A 20,403-nucleotide genomic window follows, 5' to 3' on the forward strand; every position below is an offset into this window, starting at 1 on the left:
TGTTGATTCCTCTATTATCAGTGGATTGATTCCTCTCTTATTGGTGACGATGATTCCTCTATCATCGGTGGATTTGATTCCTTTAACATTGGTGACATTGATTCCTCTATTATGGGTGATGTTGATTCCTCTATTATTGTTGGACTTGTTCCCTCTATTATTGTTGGATTTGATTCCTCTATTATTGGTGACGTAGATTCCTCTGTTATTGTTGATGTTGATTACTCTATTATTCGTGGATTTGATTCCTATGATATTGGTGACGTTTATTCCTCTGTTATTGGTGATGTTATTTCCCCTATTATTGGTGATATTGATTCCTTCATTATTGGTGATGTTGATTATTCGATTATTGGTGATGTAGATTCCTCCATTATAGGTGGATTCGATCACTCTATTATGGGTCGATTTTATTCCTCTATTATTGTTGATCTTGATTCCTGTGTCATGGGTTAAATTGATTCATCTATTATTGGTGATGTTGATTCCTGTATTATGGGTGATGTTGAATCCTCTATTATTGTTGATGTTGATTCCTCTATTATCAGTGGATTTGATTCCTCTCTTATTGGTGACGATGATTCCTCTATCATCGGTGGATTTGATTCCTTTAACATTGGTGACATTGATTCCTCTATTATGGGTGATGTTGATTCCTCTATTATTGTTGGATTTGATCCCTCTATTATTGTTGGATTTGATTCGTCTAATATTGGTGACATTGATTCCTCTGTTATTGTTGATGTTGTTTCCCCTATTATTGGTGATATTGATTCCTCCATTATTGGTGATGTTGATTACTCTATTTTGGTTATGTAGATTCCTCCATTATTGGTGGATTTGATCCCTCTATTATGGGTGGATTTTATTCCTCTATTATTGATGATGTTGATTCCTCTATTATTGGTGATGTTGATTCCTGTATTTTGGGTGATGTTGATTCCTCTTTTATTGCTGATGTTGATTTTCCTATTATTGGTGGATTTGAGCCTTTTATTATTGGTGGATTTGATTCCTCTAATATTGGTGACATTTATTCCTCTATTATTGGTGATATTGATTCCTCTATTAATGTTGATGTTGATTACTCTAATATTGGTGTTGTTGTTTCCTCTATTATGGGTGGATTTGATCCCTCTATTATTGGCGGATTTGATCCCTCTATTAATGGTGGATTTGATTCCTCTATTATTGGTGGCATTGATTCCTCTATTATTGGTGGATTTGATCCCTCTATTATTGTTGGATTTGATTCCTCTATTATGGGTGATGTGGATTCCTCGATGATTGGTGATGTTGATTCCTCTATTATTGGTGATGTTGATTCCTCTATTATTGGTGGATTTGATTCTTCTATTATTGGTGGATTTGATTCCTGTATCATTAGTGACGTTGATTGCTTCATTATTCTTGATATTGATTCCTCTAATATTGGTGATGTTGATTCCTCCATTATTGGTGATGTTGATTCCTCTATTATTGGTGGATTTGATTCCTCTATTATTGGTGGCGTTGATTCCTCTATTATTGGTGGCGTTGATTCCTCTATTATTGTTGGATTTCATTCCTCTATTATGGGTGATGTGGATTCCTCGATGATTGGTGATGTTGATTCCTCTATTATTGGTGATGTTGATTCCTCTATTATTGGTGGATTTGATTCCTCTATTATTGGTGGATTTGATTCCTGTATCATTAGTGACGTTGATTGCTTCATTATTCTTGATATTGATTCCTCTAATATTGGTGATGTTGATTCCTCCATTATTGGTGATGTTGATTCCTCTATTATTGGTGGATTAGATCACTCCATTAATGGTGGATTTGATCCCACTGTTATTGTTGGATTTGATCCCTCTATTATTGGTGGATTTGATCCCTCTATTATTGGTGGATTTGATTCCTCTATTATTGGTGACATTGATTCCTCTATTATTGGTGATGGTGATTCCTCTATTATTGGTGGATTTGATACCTCTATTATTGATGGATTTGATCCCTCTATTATTGATGGATTTGATCCCTCTATTATTATTGGTGGATTTAATCCCTCTATTATTGGTGGATTTGCTTCCTCTATTATTTTGGTGATGTTGATTTCTCCATTAGTGATGACATTGATTCCTCTATTATTAATGAAGTTAATTCCTCCATTATTGTTTTATATTCGTTCATAGGATGAATGATTCGCTGGCGAGGCTGTCATTTATTGCCCATCCCTAATTGCCCATGAGAAGGTGGTGCTGAGCCGCCTTCTTGAACTGCTGCCGTCCGTGTGATGAAGTTTCTCCCATAGTGCTGTTAGGAAGGGAGTTCTAGGATTTTGACCCAGCGACAATGAAGGAACGGCGATATATTTCCAAGTCGGGATGGTGTGTGACTTGGAGCGGAACGTGCAGGTGGTGTTGTTCCCATGTACCTGTTGCTCTTGTCCTTCTAGGTGGTAGAGGTCGTGGGTTTGGGAGGTGCTGTCGAAGAAGCCTTGGCGAGTTGCTGCAGTGCATCCTGTGGATGGTACACACTGCAGCCACTGTGAGCCGGTGGTGAAGGGAGTGAATGTTTAGGGTGGTGGATGGATTTGATTTTGCTATTATTGGTGATGTTGATTCCTCAATTATAGGTGGATTTGATCCCTCTATTATTGGTGGATTTGTTGATTCCTCTATTATTGTTGCTGTTGATTCCTCTATTATTGGTGATATTGATTGCTCTATTTTTGGTGATGTTGATTCCTCTATTATTGGCGATGTTGATTCCTCTATTTTGGGTGATGTTGATTCGTCTATTATTGCTGATGTTGATTCCTCTATTATTGGTGTTGTTGATTCCTCTTTTACTCGTCAATTTGTTCCCTTTGTTATTGGTGAGGTTGATTCCTCTATTATTGGTGATGTTGTTTCCTCTATTATTTTGGTGATGTTGATTCCTCTATTATTGGTGATGTTGCTTCCTCTATTATTTTGGTGATGTTGATTTCTCCATTAGTGATGACATTGATTCCTCTATTATTAGCGAAGTTAATTCCTCCATTATTGGTGATGTTGATTCCTCCATTATTAGTGACGTTGGTTCCTCTATTATTAATGAAGTTGATTTCTCTATTATTGTGGATTTTGATTACTCTATTATTGGTATATTTGATTCCCCTATTATTAGTGATGTTGATTCCTCTATTATTGGTTGATTTGATTCCGCTATTATTGGTGATGTTGCTTCCTCTATTATTTTGGCGATGTTGATTCCTCTATTATTGGCGACATTGATTCCTCTATTATTAATGAAGTTAATTCCTCCATTATTGTTGATGTTGATTCCTCTATTATTGGTGATATTGATTGCTCTATTATTGGTGATGTTGATTCCACTATTATTGGTGGATTTGATCCCTCTATTATTGTTGGATTTGATTCCTCTATTATTGTTCACGTTGATTCCTGCATTATTGGTGATGTTGATTCCTCTATTATTGGTGGATTTGATTTCTGTATTATTGGTGGATTTGATTACACCAATATTTGTGACATTGATTCCTCTGTTATTGGTGATGTTGATTCCTCTATTACTGTTTGATTTGATCCCTTTATTATTGCTGAGGTTGATCCCTCTATTATTGGTGATATTGCTTCCTCTATTATTTTGGTGATGTTGATTCCTCTATTATTGGTGACATTGATTCCTCTATTATTGGTGACATTGATTCCTCTATTGTTAATGAAGTTAATTCCTCCATTACTGTTGATGTTGATTCCTCCATTATCGGATACATCGGATACATTCTCTGGATACATCGAGGGCATCCTGAAACCCATCGTACAGGGAACCCCCAGCTTCTGTCGCGACACTACAGACTTCCTACAAAAACTCAGTACCCACGGACCAGTTGAACCAGGAACACTTCTCACCACGATGGACGTCTCGGCACTATACACCAGTATCCCCCACGATGACGGCATCGCTGCGACAGCATCAATACTCAACACCAACAACAGCCAATCTCCGGAAGCCATCCTACAACTCATCCGCTTCATCCTGGATCACAATGTCTTCACCTTCGATAACCAGTTCTTTACCCAAACACACGGAACAGCCATGGGGACCAAATTCGCACCCCAATACGCCAACATTTTCATGCACAAGTTCGAGCAGGACTTCTTCACTGCACAAGACCTCCAACCAACACTATACACCAGATACATCGACGACATTTTCTTTCTATGGACCCACGGCAAGGAATCACTAAAGAGACTACACGATAACATCAACAAGTTCCATCCCACCATCAAGCTCACCATGGACTACTCCTCAGAATCAGTTTCTTTCTTGGACACACGAATCTCCATCAAAGACGGGCACCTCAGCACCTCACTCTACCGCAAGCCCACGGACAACCTCACGATGCTCCACTTTTCCAGCTTCCACCCTAACCACGTCAAAGAGGCCATCCCCTATGGACAGGCCCTGCGAATACACAGGGTCTGCTCAGACGAGGAGGAACGCGATGGACACCTACAGACGCTGAAAGACGCCCTCGTAAGAACGGGATATGACGCTCGACTCATCGATCGACAGTTCCGACGGGCCACAGCAAAAAATCGCATAGACCTCCTCAGGAGACTAACACGGGACGCAACCAACAGAGTACCCTTTGTCGTCCAGTACTTCCCTGGAGCGGAGAAACTACGCCATGTTCTCCGCAGCCTTCAACATGTCATCAATGAGGACAAACACCTCGCTATGGCCATCCCCACACCTCCACTACTCGCCTTTAAACAGCCACCCAACCTCAAACAGACCATCGTTCGCAGCAAACTACCTAGCTTTCAAGAGAACAGCGTCCACGACGCCACACAACCCTGCCACGGTAACCTCTGCAAGACATGCCAGATCATCGACACAGATACCACCATCACACGAGATGACACCACCCACCAGGTGCATGGTTCATACTCCTGTGACTCGGCCAACGTTGTCTACCTCATACGTTGCAGGAAAGGATGCCCCAGAGCATGGTACATTGGCGAGACCATGCAGACGCTGCGACAACGGATGAACGGACACCGCGCAACAATCGCCAAACAGGAGGGTTCCCTCCCAGTCGGGGAACACTTCAGCAGTCATGGACATTCATCCACCGACCTTCGGGTAAGCGTACTCCAAGGCGGCCTTCGAGACACACGACAACGCAAAATCGTCGAGCAGAAATTGATAGCCAAGTTCCGCACCCATGAGGACGGCCTCAACCGGGATCTTGGGTTCATGTCACGCTACACGTTACCCCACCAGCGAACAAATGTTATCTGTTTTTAATATAATGGGTCATTTGCTGGCTCTCTCTGCCTTCCGGATGTTTCTGCCTCTCTCTGTGTTTTTTTTTCTCTGTTTTTTTTCCCTGTTTGTTTTTTTGTTGAATGTGTATTCGGGGGTTCTGCAGGTGACACCTCTCTGTCTGAACACGGTGATTGCCTTGGCAACGGGCAGTTGCAGGGGCAGTCTGTAAACACCATGTATTGTTCAATATGTATAAATGCGTAGGCTTCAAGGAGCTCTTGAAACATTTGCCTGAGGAAGGAGAAAATCTCCGAAAGCTTGTGAATTTAAAATAAAATTGCTGGACTATAACTTGGTGTTGTAAAATTGTTTCCATTATCGGAGACATTGGTTCCTCTATTATTCAAGAAGGGACGCGGTGCAGGGGAGGCAGCTGATTGGTGAGTAGGTTCAGTGAATCAAGGTCCCTGTGAGGAGGGCAAGCAGGTTGACTAGGAGGAGGATCGAGCTACTGCAGCTGCTGGAGGCACGAAGTCACAGCCAACAGGTAAGTGATTGGCTGGTGACTGGTAAGTAGTTTTTCTTTCCTTTTTTTTTCTTGACATTGTAGATGTTGTTATGCTAACTTAAGGGTTAAGTCATGGCAGGAGATCCCAGCGCCGTGTCATGTTCCTCTTGTGGGATGTGGGAATTCAGGGATCCTTCCTGTGTCCCTGGTTCCTTCACCTGCGGGAAGTGTGTCCAGCTGCAGCTATTGTTTGACCGCTTGATGGCTCTGGAGCTGCAGATGGACTCACTTTGGAGCATCCGCGATGCTGAGGAAGTCGTGGATAGCACGTTCAGTGAGTTGGTCACACCACAGATAAAAATTACTGAGGGAGATAGTGAATGGGTGACCAACAGACAGAGGAAGAGTAGGAAGGCAGAGCAGGGGTCCCCTGCGGTCATCTCCCTCCAAAACAGGTATACCGTTTTGGATACTGTTGGGGGAGATGGCTCACCGGGGGAAGGTGACAGCGGCCAGGTTCATGGCACCATGGCTGGCTCTGCTGCACAGGAGGGCAGGAAAAAGAGTGGCAGAGCTATAGTGATAGGGGACTCGATTGTAAGGGGAATAGACAGGCGTTTCTGCGGACGCAACCGAGACTCCAGGATGGTATGTTGCCTCCCTGGTGCAAGGGTCAGGGATGTCTCGGAGCGGCTGCAGAACATTCTGGAGGGGGAGGGTGAACAGCCAGTTGTCGTGGTGCATATAGGTACCAACGATATAGGTAAAAAACAGGATGAGGTCCTTCAAGCTGAATTTAGGGAGTTAGGAGTTAAACTAAAAAGTAGGACCTCAAAGGTAGTAATCTCAGGATTGCTGCCAGTGCCACGGGCTAGTCAGAGTAGGAATGACAGGATAGCTAGGATGAATACGTGGCTTGAGAGATGGTGCAAGAGGGAGGGATTCAAATTCCTGGGCCATTGGAACCGGTTCTGGGGGAGGTGGGACCAGTACAAATTGGACAGTCTGCATCTGGGCGGGACTGGAACCAATGTCCTAGGGGGATGTTTGCTAATGCTGTTGGGGAGGGTTTAAACTAATGTGGCAGGGGGATGGGAACCAATGCAGGAAGTCAGTGGGAAGTAAAGTGGTGACAGAAACAAAAGGCAGTAAGGGAGAGTGTACAAAACATGACCGGACAGATGGTCTGAGAAAGCAGGGCAAAGACCAAGGGAAGTCTAGATTAAACTGCATTTATTTCAATGCAAGAAGTCTGATGGGCAAGGCAGATGAACTCAGGGCATGGATGGGTACATGGGACTGGGATGTTATAGCTATTACTGAAACATGGCTAAGGGAGGGGCAGGACTGGCAGCTCAATGTTCCAGGGTACAGATGCTATAGGAAAGATAGAGCAGGAGGTAAGAGAGGAGGGGGAGAACATCACGGCAGTATTGAGAGGGGATATATCCAAGGGTTCGCCCACTGAGTCTATATGGGTAGAACTGAAAAATAAGAAGGGAGAGATCACTTTGATAGGATTGTACTACAGACCCCCAAATAGTCAACGGCAAATTGAGGAGCAAATATGTAAGGAGATTACAGACAGCTGCAAGAAAAATAGGGTGGTAATAGTAGGGGACTTTAACTTTCTCAATATTGACTGGGACAGCCATAGCATTAGGGGCTTGGATGGAGAGAAATTTGTTGAGTGTATTCAGGAGGAATTTCTCATTCAGTATCTGGATGGCCCGACTAGAGAGGGGGCAAAACTTGACCTCCTCTTGGGAAATAAGGAAGGGCAGGTGACAGAAGTGTTAGTGAGGGATCACTTTGGGACCAGTGATCATAATTCCATTAGTTTTAAGATAACTATGGAGAATGATAGGTCTGGCCCAAAAGTTAAAATTCTAAATTGGGGAAAGGCCAAAGTTGATTGGGAGAGTCTGTTGGCAGGCAAAGGGACGTCTGGTAAGTGGGAGGCTTTCAAAAGTGTGTTAACCAGGGTTCAGGGTAAGCACATTCCTTATAAAGTGAAGGGCAAGGCTGGTAGAAGTAGGGAACCTTGGATGACTCGGGAGATTGAGGCACTAGTCAAAAAGAAGAAGGAGGCATATGACATGCATAGGCAGCTGGGATCAAGTGGATACCTTGAAGAGTATAGAGATTGCCGGAGTAGAGTTAAGAGAGAAATCAGGAGGGCAAAAAGGGGATATGAGATTGCTTTGGCAGATCAGGCAAAGGTGAATCCAAAGAGCTTCTACAAATACATAAAGGGCAAAAGGGTAACTAGGGAGAGAGTAGGGCCTCTTAAGGATCAACAAGGTCATCTATGTGCGGAACCACAAGAGATGGGTGAGATCCTGAATGAATATTTCACATCGGTATTTACGGTTGAGAAAGGCATGGATGTTAGGGAACTTGGGGAAATAAATAGTGATGTCTTGAGGAGTGTACATATTACAGAGAGGGAGGTGCTGGAAGTCTTAACGCGCATCAAGGTAGATAAATCTCCGGGACCTGATGAAATGTATCCCAGGACGTTATGGGAGGTTAGGGAGGAAATTGCGGGTCCCCTAGCAGAGATATTTGAATCATCCACCGCTACAGGTGAGGTGCCTGAAGATTGGAGGGTAGCAAATGTTATGCCTTTGTTTAAGAAGGGCGGCAGGGAAAAGCCTGGGAAATACAGACCGGTGAGCCTGACATCTGTAGTGGGTAAGTTGTTAGAGGGTATTCTGAGGGACAGGATCTACAGGCATTTGGAGAGGCAGGGACTGATTAGGAACAGTCAACATGGTTTTGTGAGTGGAAAATCATGTCTCACGAATTTGATTGAGTTTTTTGAAGGGGTAACCAAGAAGATAGATGAGGGCTGTGCAGTAGACGTGGTCTACATGGACTTTAGCAAAGCCTTTGACACGGTACCGCATGGTAGGTTGTTACATAAGGTTAAATCTCACGGGATCCAAGGTGAGGTAGCCAATTGGATACAAAATTGGATTGACGACAGAAGACAGAGGGTGGTTGTAGAGGGTTATTTTTCAAACTGGAGGCCTGTGACCAGTGGTGTGCCTCAGGGATCAGTGCTGGGTCCGCTGTTATTTGTTATTTATATTAATGATTTGGATGAGAATTTAGGAGGCATGGTTAGTAAGTTTGCAGATGACACCAAGATTGGTGGCATTGTGGACAGTGAAGAAGGTTATCTAGGATTGCAACGGGATCTTGATAAATTGGGCCAGTGGGCCGATGAATGGCAGATGGAGTTTAATTTAGATAAATGTGAGGTGATGCATTTTGGTAGATCGAATCGGGCCAGGACCTACTCTGTTAATGGTAGGGCGTTGGGGAGAGTTATAGAACAAAGAGATCTCGAAGTACAGGTTCATAGCTCCTTGAAAGTGGAGTCACAGGTGGATAGGGTGGTGAAGAAGGCATTCAGCATGCTTGGTTTCATTGGTCAGAACATTGAATACAGGAGTTGGGATGTCTTGTTGAAGTTGTACAAGACATTAGTAAGGCCACACTTGGAATACTGTGTACAGTTCTGGTCACCCTATTATAGAAAGGATATTATTAAACTAGAAAGAGTGCAGAAAAGATTTACTAGGATGCTACCGGAACTTGATGGTTTGACTTATAGGGAGAGGTTGGATAGACTGAGACTTTTTTCCCTGGAGAGTCGGAGGTTTAGGGGTGATCTTATAGAAGTCTATAAAATAATGAGGGGCATAGATAAGGTCGATAGTCAAAATCTTTTCCCAAAGGTAGAGGAGTCTATAACGAGGGAGCATAGATTTAAGGTGAGAGGGGAGAGATACAAAAGGGTCCAGAGGGGCAATTTTTTCACTCAAAGGGTGGTGAGTGTCTGGAACGAGCTGCCAGAGGCAGTAGTAGAGGCGGGTACAATTTTGTCTTTTAAAAAGCATTTGGACAGTTACATGGGTAAGATGGGTATAGAGGGATATGAGCCAAGTGCAGGCAATTGGGACTAGCTTAGTGGTATAAACTGGGCGACATGGACATGTTGGGCCGAAGGGCCTGTTTCCATGTTGTAAACTTCTATAATTCTATGATTCTAAGTTGATTTCTCTATTATTGGTGATGTTGATTCCTCTATTATAGGTGGCTTTGATCTGTCTATTATTAATGGATTTGATTCCTCTATTATTGTTGACGTTGATTGCTCTATTATTGTTGATATTGATTCCCCTTTTATTGGTGTTCCTGATTCCTCTCTTATTGATGATGTTGATTCCTCTATTATTGGTGATGTTCATTCCTCTATTATGGGTGATGTTTATTCCTCCATTATTGATGACGTTGATTCCTCCATTATTGGTGATGTTGATTCCATTTTATTGTTGGATTTGATCCCTCTATTATTGTTGGATTTGATTCCTCTATTATTGTTAACGTTGATTCCTCTATTATTGGTGATGTTGATTCCTCTACTATTGGTGGATTTGATTCCTCTATTACTGTTGGATTTGATTCCTCGAATATTGTTCACGTTGATTCCTCTATTATGGGGAATGTTGTTTCCTCTATTATTGGTGGATTTGATCCCTCTATTATTGGTGGTTTTGATTCCTCCAATATTTGTGACGTTGATTCCTCTGTTATTGGTGATGTTGATTCCTCTATTACTGTTTGATTTGATCCCTTTATTATTGGTGATGTTGATTCCTCTATTATTGGTTGATTCGATTCCTGTATTATTGGTGTTGTTGCTTCCTCTATTATTTTGATTATGTTAATTTCTCCATTATTGGTGACATTGATTCCTCTATTATTAATGAAATTAATTCCTCCATTATTGCTGACGTTGGTTCCTCTATTATTAATTAAGTTGATTCCTCCATTATTAATGACGTTGATGCCTCTATTATTAATGAAGTTGATTCTTCCATTCTTGGAGACGTTGGTTCCTCTATTATTCATGAAGTTGATTTCTCTATTATTGGTGGATTTGATTCCCCTATTATTGGTGGATTTGATTCCCCTATTATTGGTGGATTTGATTCCTCTATTATTGGTGATGTTGATTCCTCTATTCTTGGTGACGTTTGTTCCTCTATTATTGGTGGATTTGATTCCTCTATTATTGGTGGATGTGATACCTCTATTATTGTTGGATTTGATTCCTGTAATATTGGTGATATCGATTCCTCTGTTATTGGTTGTTGTTTGTTGTAAACAATTTTACAACACCAAGTTATAGTCCAACGATTTTTATTTGAAATCCACAAGCTTTCGGAGGCTTCCTCCTTCCTCAGGTAAATGTTTACCTGAGGAAGGAGACATTTACCTGAGGAAGGAGGAAGCCTCCGAAAGCTTCTGGATTTCAAATAAAAATTGTTGGACTATAACTTGGTGTTGTAAAATTGTTTACAATTGTCAACCCCAGTCCATCACCGGCATCACCACATCTGTTATTGGTGACGTTGATTCCTCCATTATTGGTGGATTTGATTCACCTATTATTGGTGCATTTGATTACTCTATTATGGGTGATGTTGATTCCTCTATTATTGGTGATGTTGATTCCTCTATTATTGGTGATATTGATTGCTCTATTATTGGTGATGTTGATTCCTCTATTATGGGTGGATTTGAACACTCTATTATTTGTGGATTTGATTCCTCTATTATTAGTGACGTTGATTCCTCCATTATACGTGATATTGATTCCTCTAATATGTTAATGTTGAATCCTCTATAATGGGAGATATTGATTCCTCTACTATTGGTGATGTTTATTCCTCTATTATTGATGATGTTGATTCCTCTATTATTAGTGACGTTGATTCCTCTATAATTTGTGGATTTGATTCCTCTGTTATTGTTGATGTTGATTCCACTATTATTGTTGGATTTGATTCCTCTATTATTGTTCACGTTGATTCCTCCATTATTGGTGATGTTGATTCCTCTATTATTGGTGGATTTGATCCCTCTATTATGGGTGATATTGTTTGCTCTATTATTGGTGATGTTGATTCCTCTATTATTGGTGGATTTGATCCCTCTATTATGGGTGATATTGTTTGCTCTATTATGGGTGATGTTGATTCCTCCATTATTGGTGGATTTGATCCCTCTATTATTGATGGATTTGATTCCACTATTATTGTTGACGTTGATTCCTCCATTATTGCTGATGTTGATTCCTCGATTATTGGTGGATTTGATCACACTATTATTGGTGGATTTTATTCCTCTATTATTGGTGATTTTGATACCTCCATTATTAGTGAGGTTGATGCCTCTATTATTAATGAAGTTGATTCCTCCATTATTAGTGATGTGGTTCCTCTATTATTGATGATGCTGATTCCTGTATGATTGGTGATGTTGATGCCTCTATTATTGGTGGATTTGATCCCTCTATTATTGTTGAATTTAATTTCGCAATTATTGGTGATGTTGGTTCCTCTATTATTGGTGTTCCTGATTCCTCCATTATCGGTGATATTGATCCCTCTATTATTGGTGATGTTCATTCCTCTATTATGGGTGATGTTGATTCCTCCATTATTGGTGACATTGATTCCACTATTATTCATGAAGTTGATTCCTCTATTATCGGTGATTTTGATTCCTCGATTATTGTTGAGGATGATTCCTCGATTATTGGTGATGTTCATTCCTCTATTATTCATGATGTTGATTCCTCTATTATTGGTGATATTGATTACGCTATTATTGATGATGTTGATTCCTCCATTATTGGTGGTATTGATTCCTCTATTATTGGTGATTTTGATTCCTCTATTATGGTTGATATTGATTAATCTATTATTGGTGATGTTAATTCCAATATTATGGGTGATGTTGAATACTCTATTATTGGTGATGGTGATTCCTCTATTATTGATGACAATGATTCCTCTATTATTGTTGATGTTGATTCGTCGATTATTGATGGATTTGCTCTGTCTATTATTGGTGGATTTGCTCTGTCTATTATTGGTGGATTTGATTCCCCTATTATTGGTGGATTTGATTCCCCTATTATTGGTGATGATGATTCCTCTATTATTGATGATAATGATTCCTCTATTATTGTTGATGTTGATTCGTCGATTATTGGTGGATTTGCTCTGTCTATTATTGGTGAATTTGATTCCTCTATTATTGGTGGATTTGATCCCTCTATTATTGGTGGATTTGATTCCTCCAATATTTGTGACATTGATTGCTCTGTTATTGGTGATGTTGATTCCTCTATTACTGTTTGATTTGATCCCTTTATTATTGCTGAGGTTGATACCTCTATTATTGATGATGTTGATTTTTCTATTATTGATGATGTTGATTCCTCTATTATTGGTTGATTTGATTCCTCTATTATTTTGATGATGTTAATTCCTCCATTATCGGTGACGTTGATTCCTCTATTATTCAAGAAGTTGATTTCTCTATTATTGGTGATGTTGATTCTTCCATTATGGGTGGATTTGATCTGTCTATTATTGATGGATTTGATTCCTCTATTATTGTTGACGTTGATTCCTCTATTATTGGTGATGTTGATTACTTTATTATTGGAGATGTTGATTCCTCCATTCTTGGTGATGTTGATTCCTCTATTATTGGTGATATTGATTCCTCTATTATTGGTGATGTTAATTCCTATATTATGAGTGATGTTGATTCCTCTATTATTGGTGACAATGATTCCTCTATTATTGTTGATGTTGATTCGTCGATTATTGGTGGATTTGCTCTGTCTATTGTTGGTGCATATCATTCCTCTATTATTGGTGACGTTGATTCCTCTATTATTGGTGGATTTGATTCCCCTATTATTGGTGGATTTGATCCCTCTATTATTGGTGATGTTGATTCCTCTATTATTGGTGATGTTGATTCCTCTATTCTTGGTGACGTTTGTCCCTCTATTATTGGTGGATCTGATCCCTCTATTATTGGTGGATTTGATTCCTCCAATATTTGTGACGTTGTTTCCTCTGTTATTGGTGATGTTGATTCCTCAATTACTGTTTGATTTGATCCCTTTATTATTGCTGAGGTTGATCCCTCTATTATTGGTGATGTTGATTCCTCTATTATTTTGGTGATGTTGATTCCTCTATTTTTGGTGACACTGTTTCCTCTATTATTAAAAAAGTTGATTCCTCTATTATTGGAGATGTTGGTTCCTCCATTATTGGTGATGTTGATTTATCTATTATTGGAAGATTTGATCCCTCTATTATTGGTGGATTTGATTCCTCTATTATTAGTGACATTGTTTCCTCTATTATTGGTGTTATTGATTCCTCTATAATCGGTGATATTGATCCCTCTATTATGGGTGATGTTGATTCCTCTATTATAGTTGGATTTCATCCGTTTATTATTGGTGGATTTGATTCCTCTATTATTGGTGATATTGATTACGCTATTATTGATGATGTTGATTCCTCCATTATTCGTGATGTTGATTCCTCTATTATTGGTGGATTTGATCCCACTATTATTGGTGGATTTTATTCCTCTATTATTGGTGATTTTGATTACTCCATTATTCGTGACGTTGATGCCTCTATTATTGATGAAGTTGATTCCTCCATTATTAGTGATGTGGTTCCTCCATTATTGATGATGCTGATTCCTCTATTATTGGTGATGTTGATTCCTCTATTATTGGTGAATTTGATCCCTTGATTATAGGTGGATTTGATTCCTCTATTATTGGTGATATTGATTCCTCTATTATTGGTGATGTTGATTCCGCTATTATTGGTGATATTGATTCCTCTATTATTGGTGGATTGGATCCCACTATTATTGGTGGATTTTATTCCTCTATTATTGGTGATGTTGATTCCTCTATCATTGGTGATGTTGATCCCTCTATTATTGGTGGATTTGAATCATCTATTATTGGTGGATTTTATTCCTCTATTATTGGTCATGTTGTTTCCTCTATTCTTGGTGATGCTGTTTCCTCTATTATTGATGATATTGATTCCTCTATTATTGGTCATGTTGTTTCCTCTATTCTTGGTGATGTTGTTTCCTCTATTCTTGGTGATGTTGATTCCTCTATTATTGGTGATATTGAATCCTCTATTATTGGTCATGTTGTTTCCTCTATTCTTGGTGATGTTGTTTCCTCTATTCTTGGTGATGTTGTTTCCTCTATTCTTGGTGATGTTGATTCCTCTATTATTGGTGATGTTGATTCCTCTATTATTGGTCATGTTGTTTCCTCTATTCTTGGTGATGTTGTTTCCTCTATTATTGGTGATGTTGATTCCTCTATTATTGGTGATGTTGATTCCGTTATTATTGGTGATGATGATTCCTCTATCATTGATGATGTTGATTCCTCTATTATTGGTGATATTGATTCCTCTTTAATTGGTGTTATTGATCCCTCTATTATCGGTGATATTGATTCAACAATTATGGGTGATGTTGATTCCTCTATTATTTGTGATGTTGATGCCTCTATTATTGGTGGATTTGATCCCTCTATTATTGTTGGATTTGATTTCTCTATTATTGGCAATGTTGATTCCTCTATTATTAATGATGTTGGTTCCTCTATTATTGGTGACAGTGATTCCTCTATTATTGGTGATGTTGATTCCTCCATTATTGGTTATGTTGATTCCTCTATTATTGGTCATGTTGTTTCCTCTATTCTTGGTGATGTTGATTCCTCTATTATTGGTCATGTTGTTTCCTCTATTCTTGGTGATGTTGTTTCCTCTATTATTGGTGATGTTGATTCCTCTATTCTTGGTGATGTTGATTCCTCTATTATTGGTCATGTTGTTTCCTCTATTCTTGGTGATGTTGATTCCTCTATTATTGGTCATGTTGTTTCCTCTATTCTTGGTGATGTTGATTCCTCTATTATTGGTGATATTGATTCCTCTATTATTGGTCATGTTGTTTCCTCTATTCTTGGTGATGTTGATTCCTTTATTATGGGTAATGTTGATTCCTCTATTATTGGTCATGTTGTTTCCTCTATTCTTGGTGATGTTGTTTCCTCTATTCTTGGTGATATTGATTCCTCTATTATTGATGATGTTGATTCCTCTATTATTGGTGATGTTGATTCCTCTATAATTGGTGATGTTGATTCCTCTATTATTGATGATGTTGATTCCTCTATTATTGGTGATATTGATTCCTCTATTATGGTTGATGTTGATTCCTCTATTATTGGTGATGTTGATTCCTCTATTATTGGTGAGGTTGATTCCTCTATTAATGGTGACATTGATTCCTCTATTATTGCTGGTGTTGATTCCTCTTTTATTGGTGACGTTAATCCCTTTATTGTTGGTGGATTTGATTCCTCTATTATTGGTGATGTTGATTCCTCTATTATCGGTGATATTGATCCCTCTATTATTGTTGGATTTGATTTCTCTATTATTGTTCACGCTGATTCCTCTATTATTGGTGATGTTGATTCCTCTATTATTGTTGGATTTGATTTCTCTATTATTGTTCACGCTGATTCCTCTATTATTGGTGATGTTGATTCCTCTATTATGGGTGATGTTGTTTCCTCTTTTATTGGTGATGTTGATCCCTCTATTATTGTTGATATTGATCCCTCTATTATTGTTGGATTTGATTTCTCTATTATTGTTCACGCTGATTCCTCTATTATCGGTGATATTGATCCCTCTATTATTGTTGGATTTGATTTCTCTATTATTGTTCACGCTGATTCCTCTATTATTGGTGATGTTGATTCCTCTATTATGGGTGATGTTGTTTCCTCTTTTATTGGTGATGTTGATCCCTCTATTATTGTTGATATTGATTCCTCTATTATTGGTGGATTTTGTCCCTCTATTATTGGTGATATTGATTCCTCTATTATTAATGAAGTTGATTCCTCTATTGTTGGTGGTGTTGATTCCTCTATTGTTTCGGTGTTTAAAATACACGACTATTACTCCTGATTTTACTTAGTTTGTTTTGTTTTGGGAAAAGCACATTTTGGAAAACGGGAATTATAGAAATCCTGTCAATTATCATATATTCTGCACCTGTAAATATAATTATTTGATACTTCTCAAATATCTAAATTGGCATAGAACCTAGAAAATTCGAAAATATCTTGTTCATCCAGCCCTGAAATGTGCAAAGTTTAGTCGAAATGGGCCAACCCACGATTCGGCGATGCCCGTTTTACGGAGACCTGGAGGTCTGGTTAGGTCATTTGACCCAAATGCATGATGCCTGAACTCAATTTCTGCTGGCAGCTCTCAACTTCATCACACTGGCAGAAGGCCCTCAGGCCTGCAAGCAGGAGCCCGATTAAAAGGAGAACGTGGCAGAATCCTAGTACCGTGCCACCTAAATCTGCCACTCGTGATTAGTCAACTTTATTGACTATGCCAATACACTCAAATCTTCTGCTTTTTTTCTGTGATTAAATATCAATTTTGACCAGGAATTCAGTTCTAGTTTCCATTCCATCTACACAACAATGCAGAATTTCACCAGACCTGGCCTTTAACACGCGTCCCCCCCCCCCATTAATTGGCTTGAGCGTGAACAAGATGTAAAATAGGGCTAGAAAAATACTTTTTAGCCAGTTTCCACTTGCTGCCAGTTTTTGTTCACCCATTTGTGCAGCTCTGCTTTTCATTGCATTTTACACCCAGAGAAAATTTTTCCAAAGGGTTGCCCCTTGAAATTTTGTTGGAGCAGAAATTGGTGGGAGTGAAATTGAGACCAGTTTTCGATGAGCAGACAGTTTTCAAAACAACGGGAAACAATTAAAAGGTGATACATTCAGTCAAAAAGTAAACAATGGTTATCTATCGCACAACACGGTCTGTTGTCCTTAAATATTACATTTTAAGGATACCAGCCGTTGTAATAAACTACATTTAGGTATAAAAAGGATTAAACACCTGCATTGTATCGATGTCTTTTGGCTTTTTAGAGCGTTGTTTCATTAAGTGCTCTAATGCTATCAAGCATACATCACGAAGTACTCTTTTATTTTGTTCAAACAATATTTTGTGATTTCTTCTGAGGAAACTTAATACGCACGTATCATCCTGTCCCGTCTACCGCGGGACTTGTTGCAGTATTTGTGGAAGAAACATTGACTGACTGCCCTCTACTGTTGTGAGATGGATTTACAGTTGCAGTGCGAAACTGCAGCACGTTCCCAAATCACTGTAAATATAGAAAAACATCCTGAATTCGCACACAACGTTCTCTATGATAAAAAAAATGTTTGAATAAATAATGTTATTGTTTGCTTTTTAGAATATTGATTACAAATTTTAATTGGATCTGTTCTATAGGCAACTGATGATTCCAGTTAATAGTATCTCTCCATGGTAGATCAAATGTATCGGAAATTCTAATGTAATCCCGTGTCAGTGTTAGTGCTCTGGTCCATAAGCTGAGACCCATCTGGAAAGACTGCTGTGCCCATGTTGTGTTTGTGACGGCTGCTCTCACCGGTGTAAGTTCACTGCTTTACAACAGTGTAAAGACTTCCAAAATTCGTTTGGGGAGACAATATTAAGTTTGTCTTGTCAGATTGTTATTATTTTTCTAAATAAGCTCCCCCAACACATTTTCTTTTTTATTGTGTCAGTACTATTGTTTTGTGTCATGGTAATGGCTCCCTTTATTAAATTTATGATGTTTACCTCTGCGTTGTAGATTTGAATGGTTTGCTTGAACCTCTGCGCCCTTTCACCTCTCCCCCTTTAAGACCTTCCTTAAAACCAAGCCCTTTGACCAAGCTGTCCTAATATCTCCTTCTGTGGCTTGGTGTCAAATTTTGTTTAATGACACTCCTGTGAAGCGCTTTGGGATGTTTTACCATGTTAAAGACGCTGTATAAGTGCAAGTTGTTGTTAATGATGATGCACCCAAGATGTTGTATTAAAATGTCATATAGGGATGGTCACAGACAGTGCCGATACTTTCGGGGTCGTTCCACATGTTCGTTTTAAAGTCTACAAATGAAATGTGAAAACATTTAGATGTTATCGTGAACTTTTATCTCACCAGCAGAAAGAACCCTGTTATTGTCTGTTCGATTCAGTTGATAAGAGAAGGGAGGAGATGGGAGGAGGAGGCAGAGAAGAGGATGGGGGAAGAGGTGGGGAAGAGGGATGGTAGAGAGAGAGAGAGGAGGATGTGGCAAGGGGAAGGGGGAATGGAAAATATCCTTTGGTGCTTCTTGAATCAGTGCAGGGGAGTGGGCTAAGTTTCCTGTCAGCATGACGAGGAAGGCTCGCTTTTATTGGATGAGTTTTTCCTAAGGGGAAAATGTTCCTGTCAAGTTTATGGGAATTATTAAAAATCCAGAAACAACACAACAATTTCCTGGTGACTGAGGAGATAAGCTTCAGTGCTACTATTTCTGGGTCATCTCCGGGACTTGGCGAGGGGCTTCTATCGATGCTTTAAATCTAAGGTTTCTGTTCAAAGTTTTCACAGTGATTTCTGTGTGAGCTGATCTCACCTGGATGTTCCTCATCAGCCATTTAGTTTCATCAATAACTGTTGCAGCTGGTAGTGGAACATTCAGTACAGTGGGACAGTCACATAACGTTAGCTGGGCCTCACTGTAGTTAATGGATCACATAGCTTTCACAGAAGTATCATTGGAATGTTGCGGCCCCTTTGCATTTTCAATATATTATAGATGGGTTGTCACTTTTCAGGATTTATTGGCCATTTTTCCACACAAAGGGTTTAGGAATTAATTGTATTGAAGTGGTGTGTTTTAAATTAAAATGTATTCAACCTGGTTTAAAATTCTGCTTATGTGAATCAACTGCTGAGACAAAGAGGTGTTTGTTTATATGTTATTAAGCCAGAATTTGAAGATGTGTTCCATAAAGGTCAGGGACAATAGGTAATTTGTTATCTCATTTCATGCCACACCTATTATTGTTGAGATGACACAATTCATTTGAGCCCAGCATGGTCCGTCTACCAAGAATTCACTATTGTGGGGGAGGTAGCCGCTTATTTGGCAGACCTACTGGTTAATTGCTGAATGGGGAAGAAGTTAGAGAGACAGTCCCTCCCCTTCACTTCCATGCGGTCAAAAGTAATAAAAATAAAAAGAGAAACACGTGCAGTTCGGTTTGATGTAAGAAAGAAAAGGTGCGGACAGATTCTTCTGTTTAAGAGAGAGCCCACTAGGCCTAGAAAGAGACAGTCAGATTCAGCAATAAGGCTGACCAGAAAAAGTTAAATAAACATAGTGCATTATTTTATTTTCTGCAAGGTGTAATACCGAATCAATCCATAGTATAGTATTAGATGTCAGCCTTGGCTCAGCGGTACCACTCTCGCCCGCTGAGGCAGAAGATTGTGGGTTGAAGCTCCACTCCAGAGACTTGAGCACATAATGCAGTACTGAGGGAGTGCTGCACTGTCAGACTTGCTGTCTTTCGGATGAGACATTAAAGTGAGTGTCTGTTTCCCCTTTCAGGTGGACGTAAGAGATCCCATGGTGCTATTTGAAGAAGAGCATGGTAGTCCTCCTGGTGTCCTGGTTAACAGTTACCCCTCAGCCAACATTACTGAAAACAGATTATCTGGTTGTTTATTTCATTGCCGTTTGTGGGACCTTGCTGTGTGCAAATTGGCTGCTGTATTTTCCTACATTA

The 20,403-nt window shown here is 39.5% G+C and overlaps 2 protein-coding genes across 2 annotated transcripts; both read left to right on the forward strand.

The window, feature by feature from the left end:
* Positions 1–854: 854 nt before the first annotated feature.
* Positions 855–11,483, forward strand: LOC137327772 (ice nucleation protein-like). The gene is made up of 5 exons (XM_067993578.1): positions 855–2,061; positions 2,621–2,863; positions 9,884–10,099; positions 10,611–10,825; positions 11,169–11,483. The coding sequence occupies exons 1-5, from the start codon at positions 855–857 to the stop codon at positions 11,481–11,483; spliced, it is 2,196 nt and encodes a 731-aa protein (XP_067849679.1).
* Positions 11,484–13,211: 1,728 nt separating this feature from the next.
* On the forward strand, positions 13,212–16,704 carry LOC137327773 (ice nucleation protein-like). The gene is made up of 4 exons (XM_067993579.1): positions 13,212–13,743; positions 13,896–14,345; positions 14,441–15,861; positions 15,982–16,704. The coding sequence occupies exons 1-4, from the start codon at positions 13,212–13,214 to the stop codon at positions 16,702–16,704; spliced, it is 3,126 nt and encodes a 1,041-aa protein (XP_067849680.1).
* The last annotated feature ends 3,699 nt before the right edge of the window (positions 16,705–20,403 follow it).

This window comes from Heptranchias perlo, chromosome 12 (assembly GCF_035084215.1).
Source record: "Heptranchias perlo isolate sHepPer1 chromosome 12, sHepPer1.hap1, whole genome shotgun sequence".
Taxonomy (NCBI): domain Eukaryota; kingdom Metazoa; phylum Chordata; class Chondrichthyes; order Hexanchiformes; family Hexanchidae; genus Heptranchias; species Heptranchias perlo.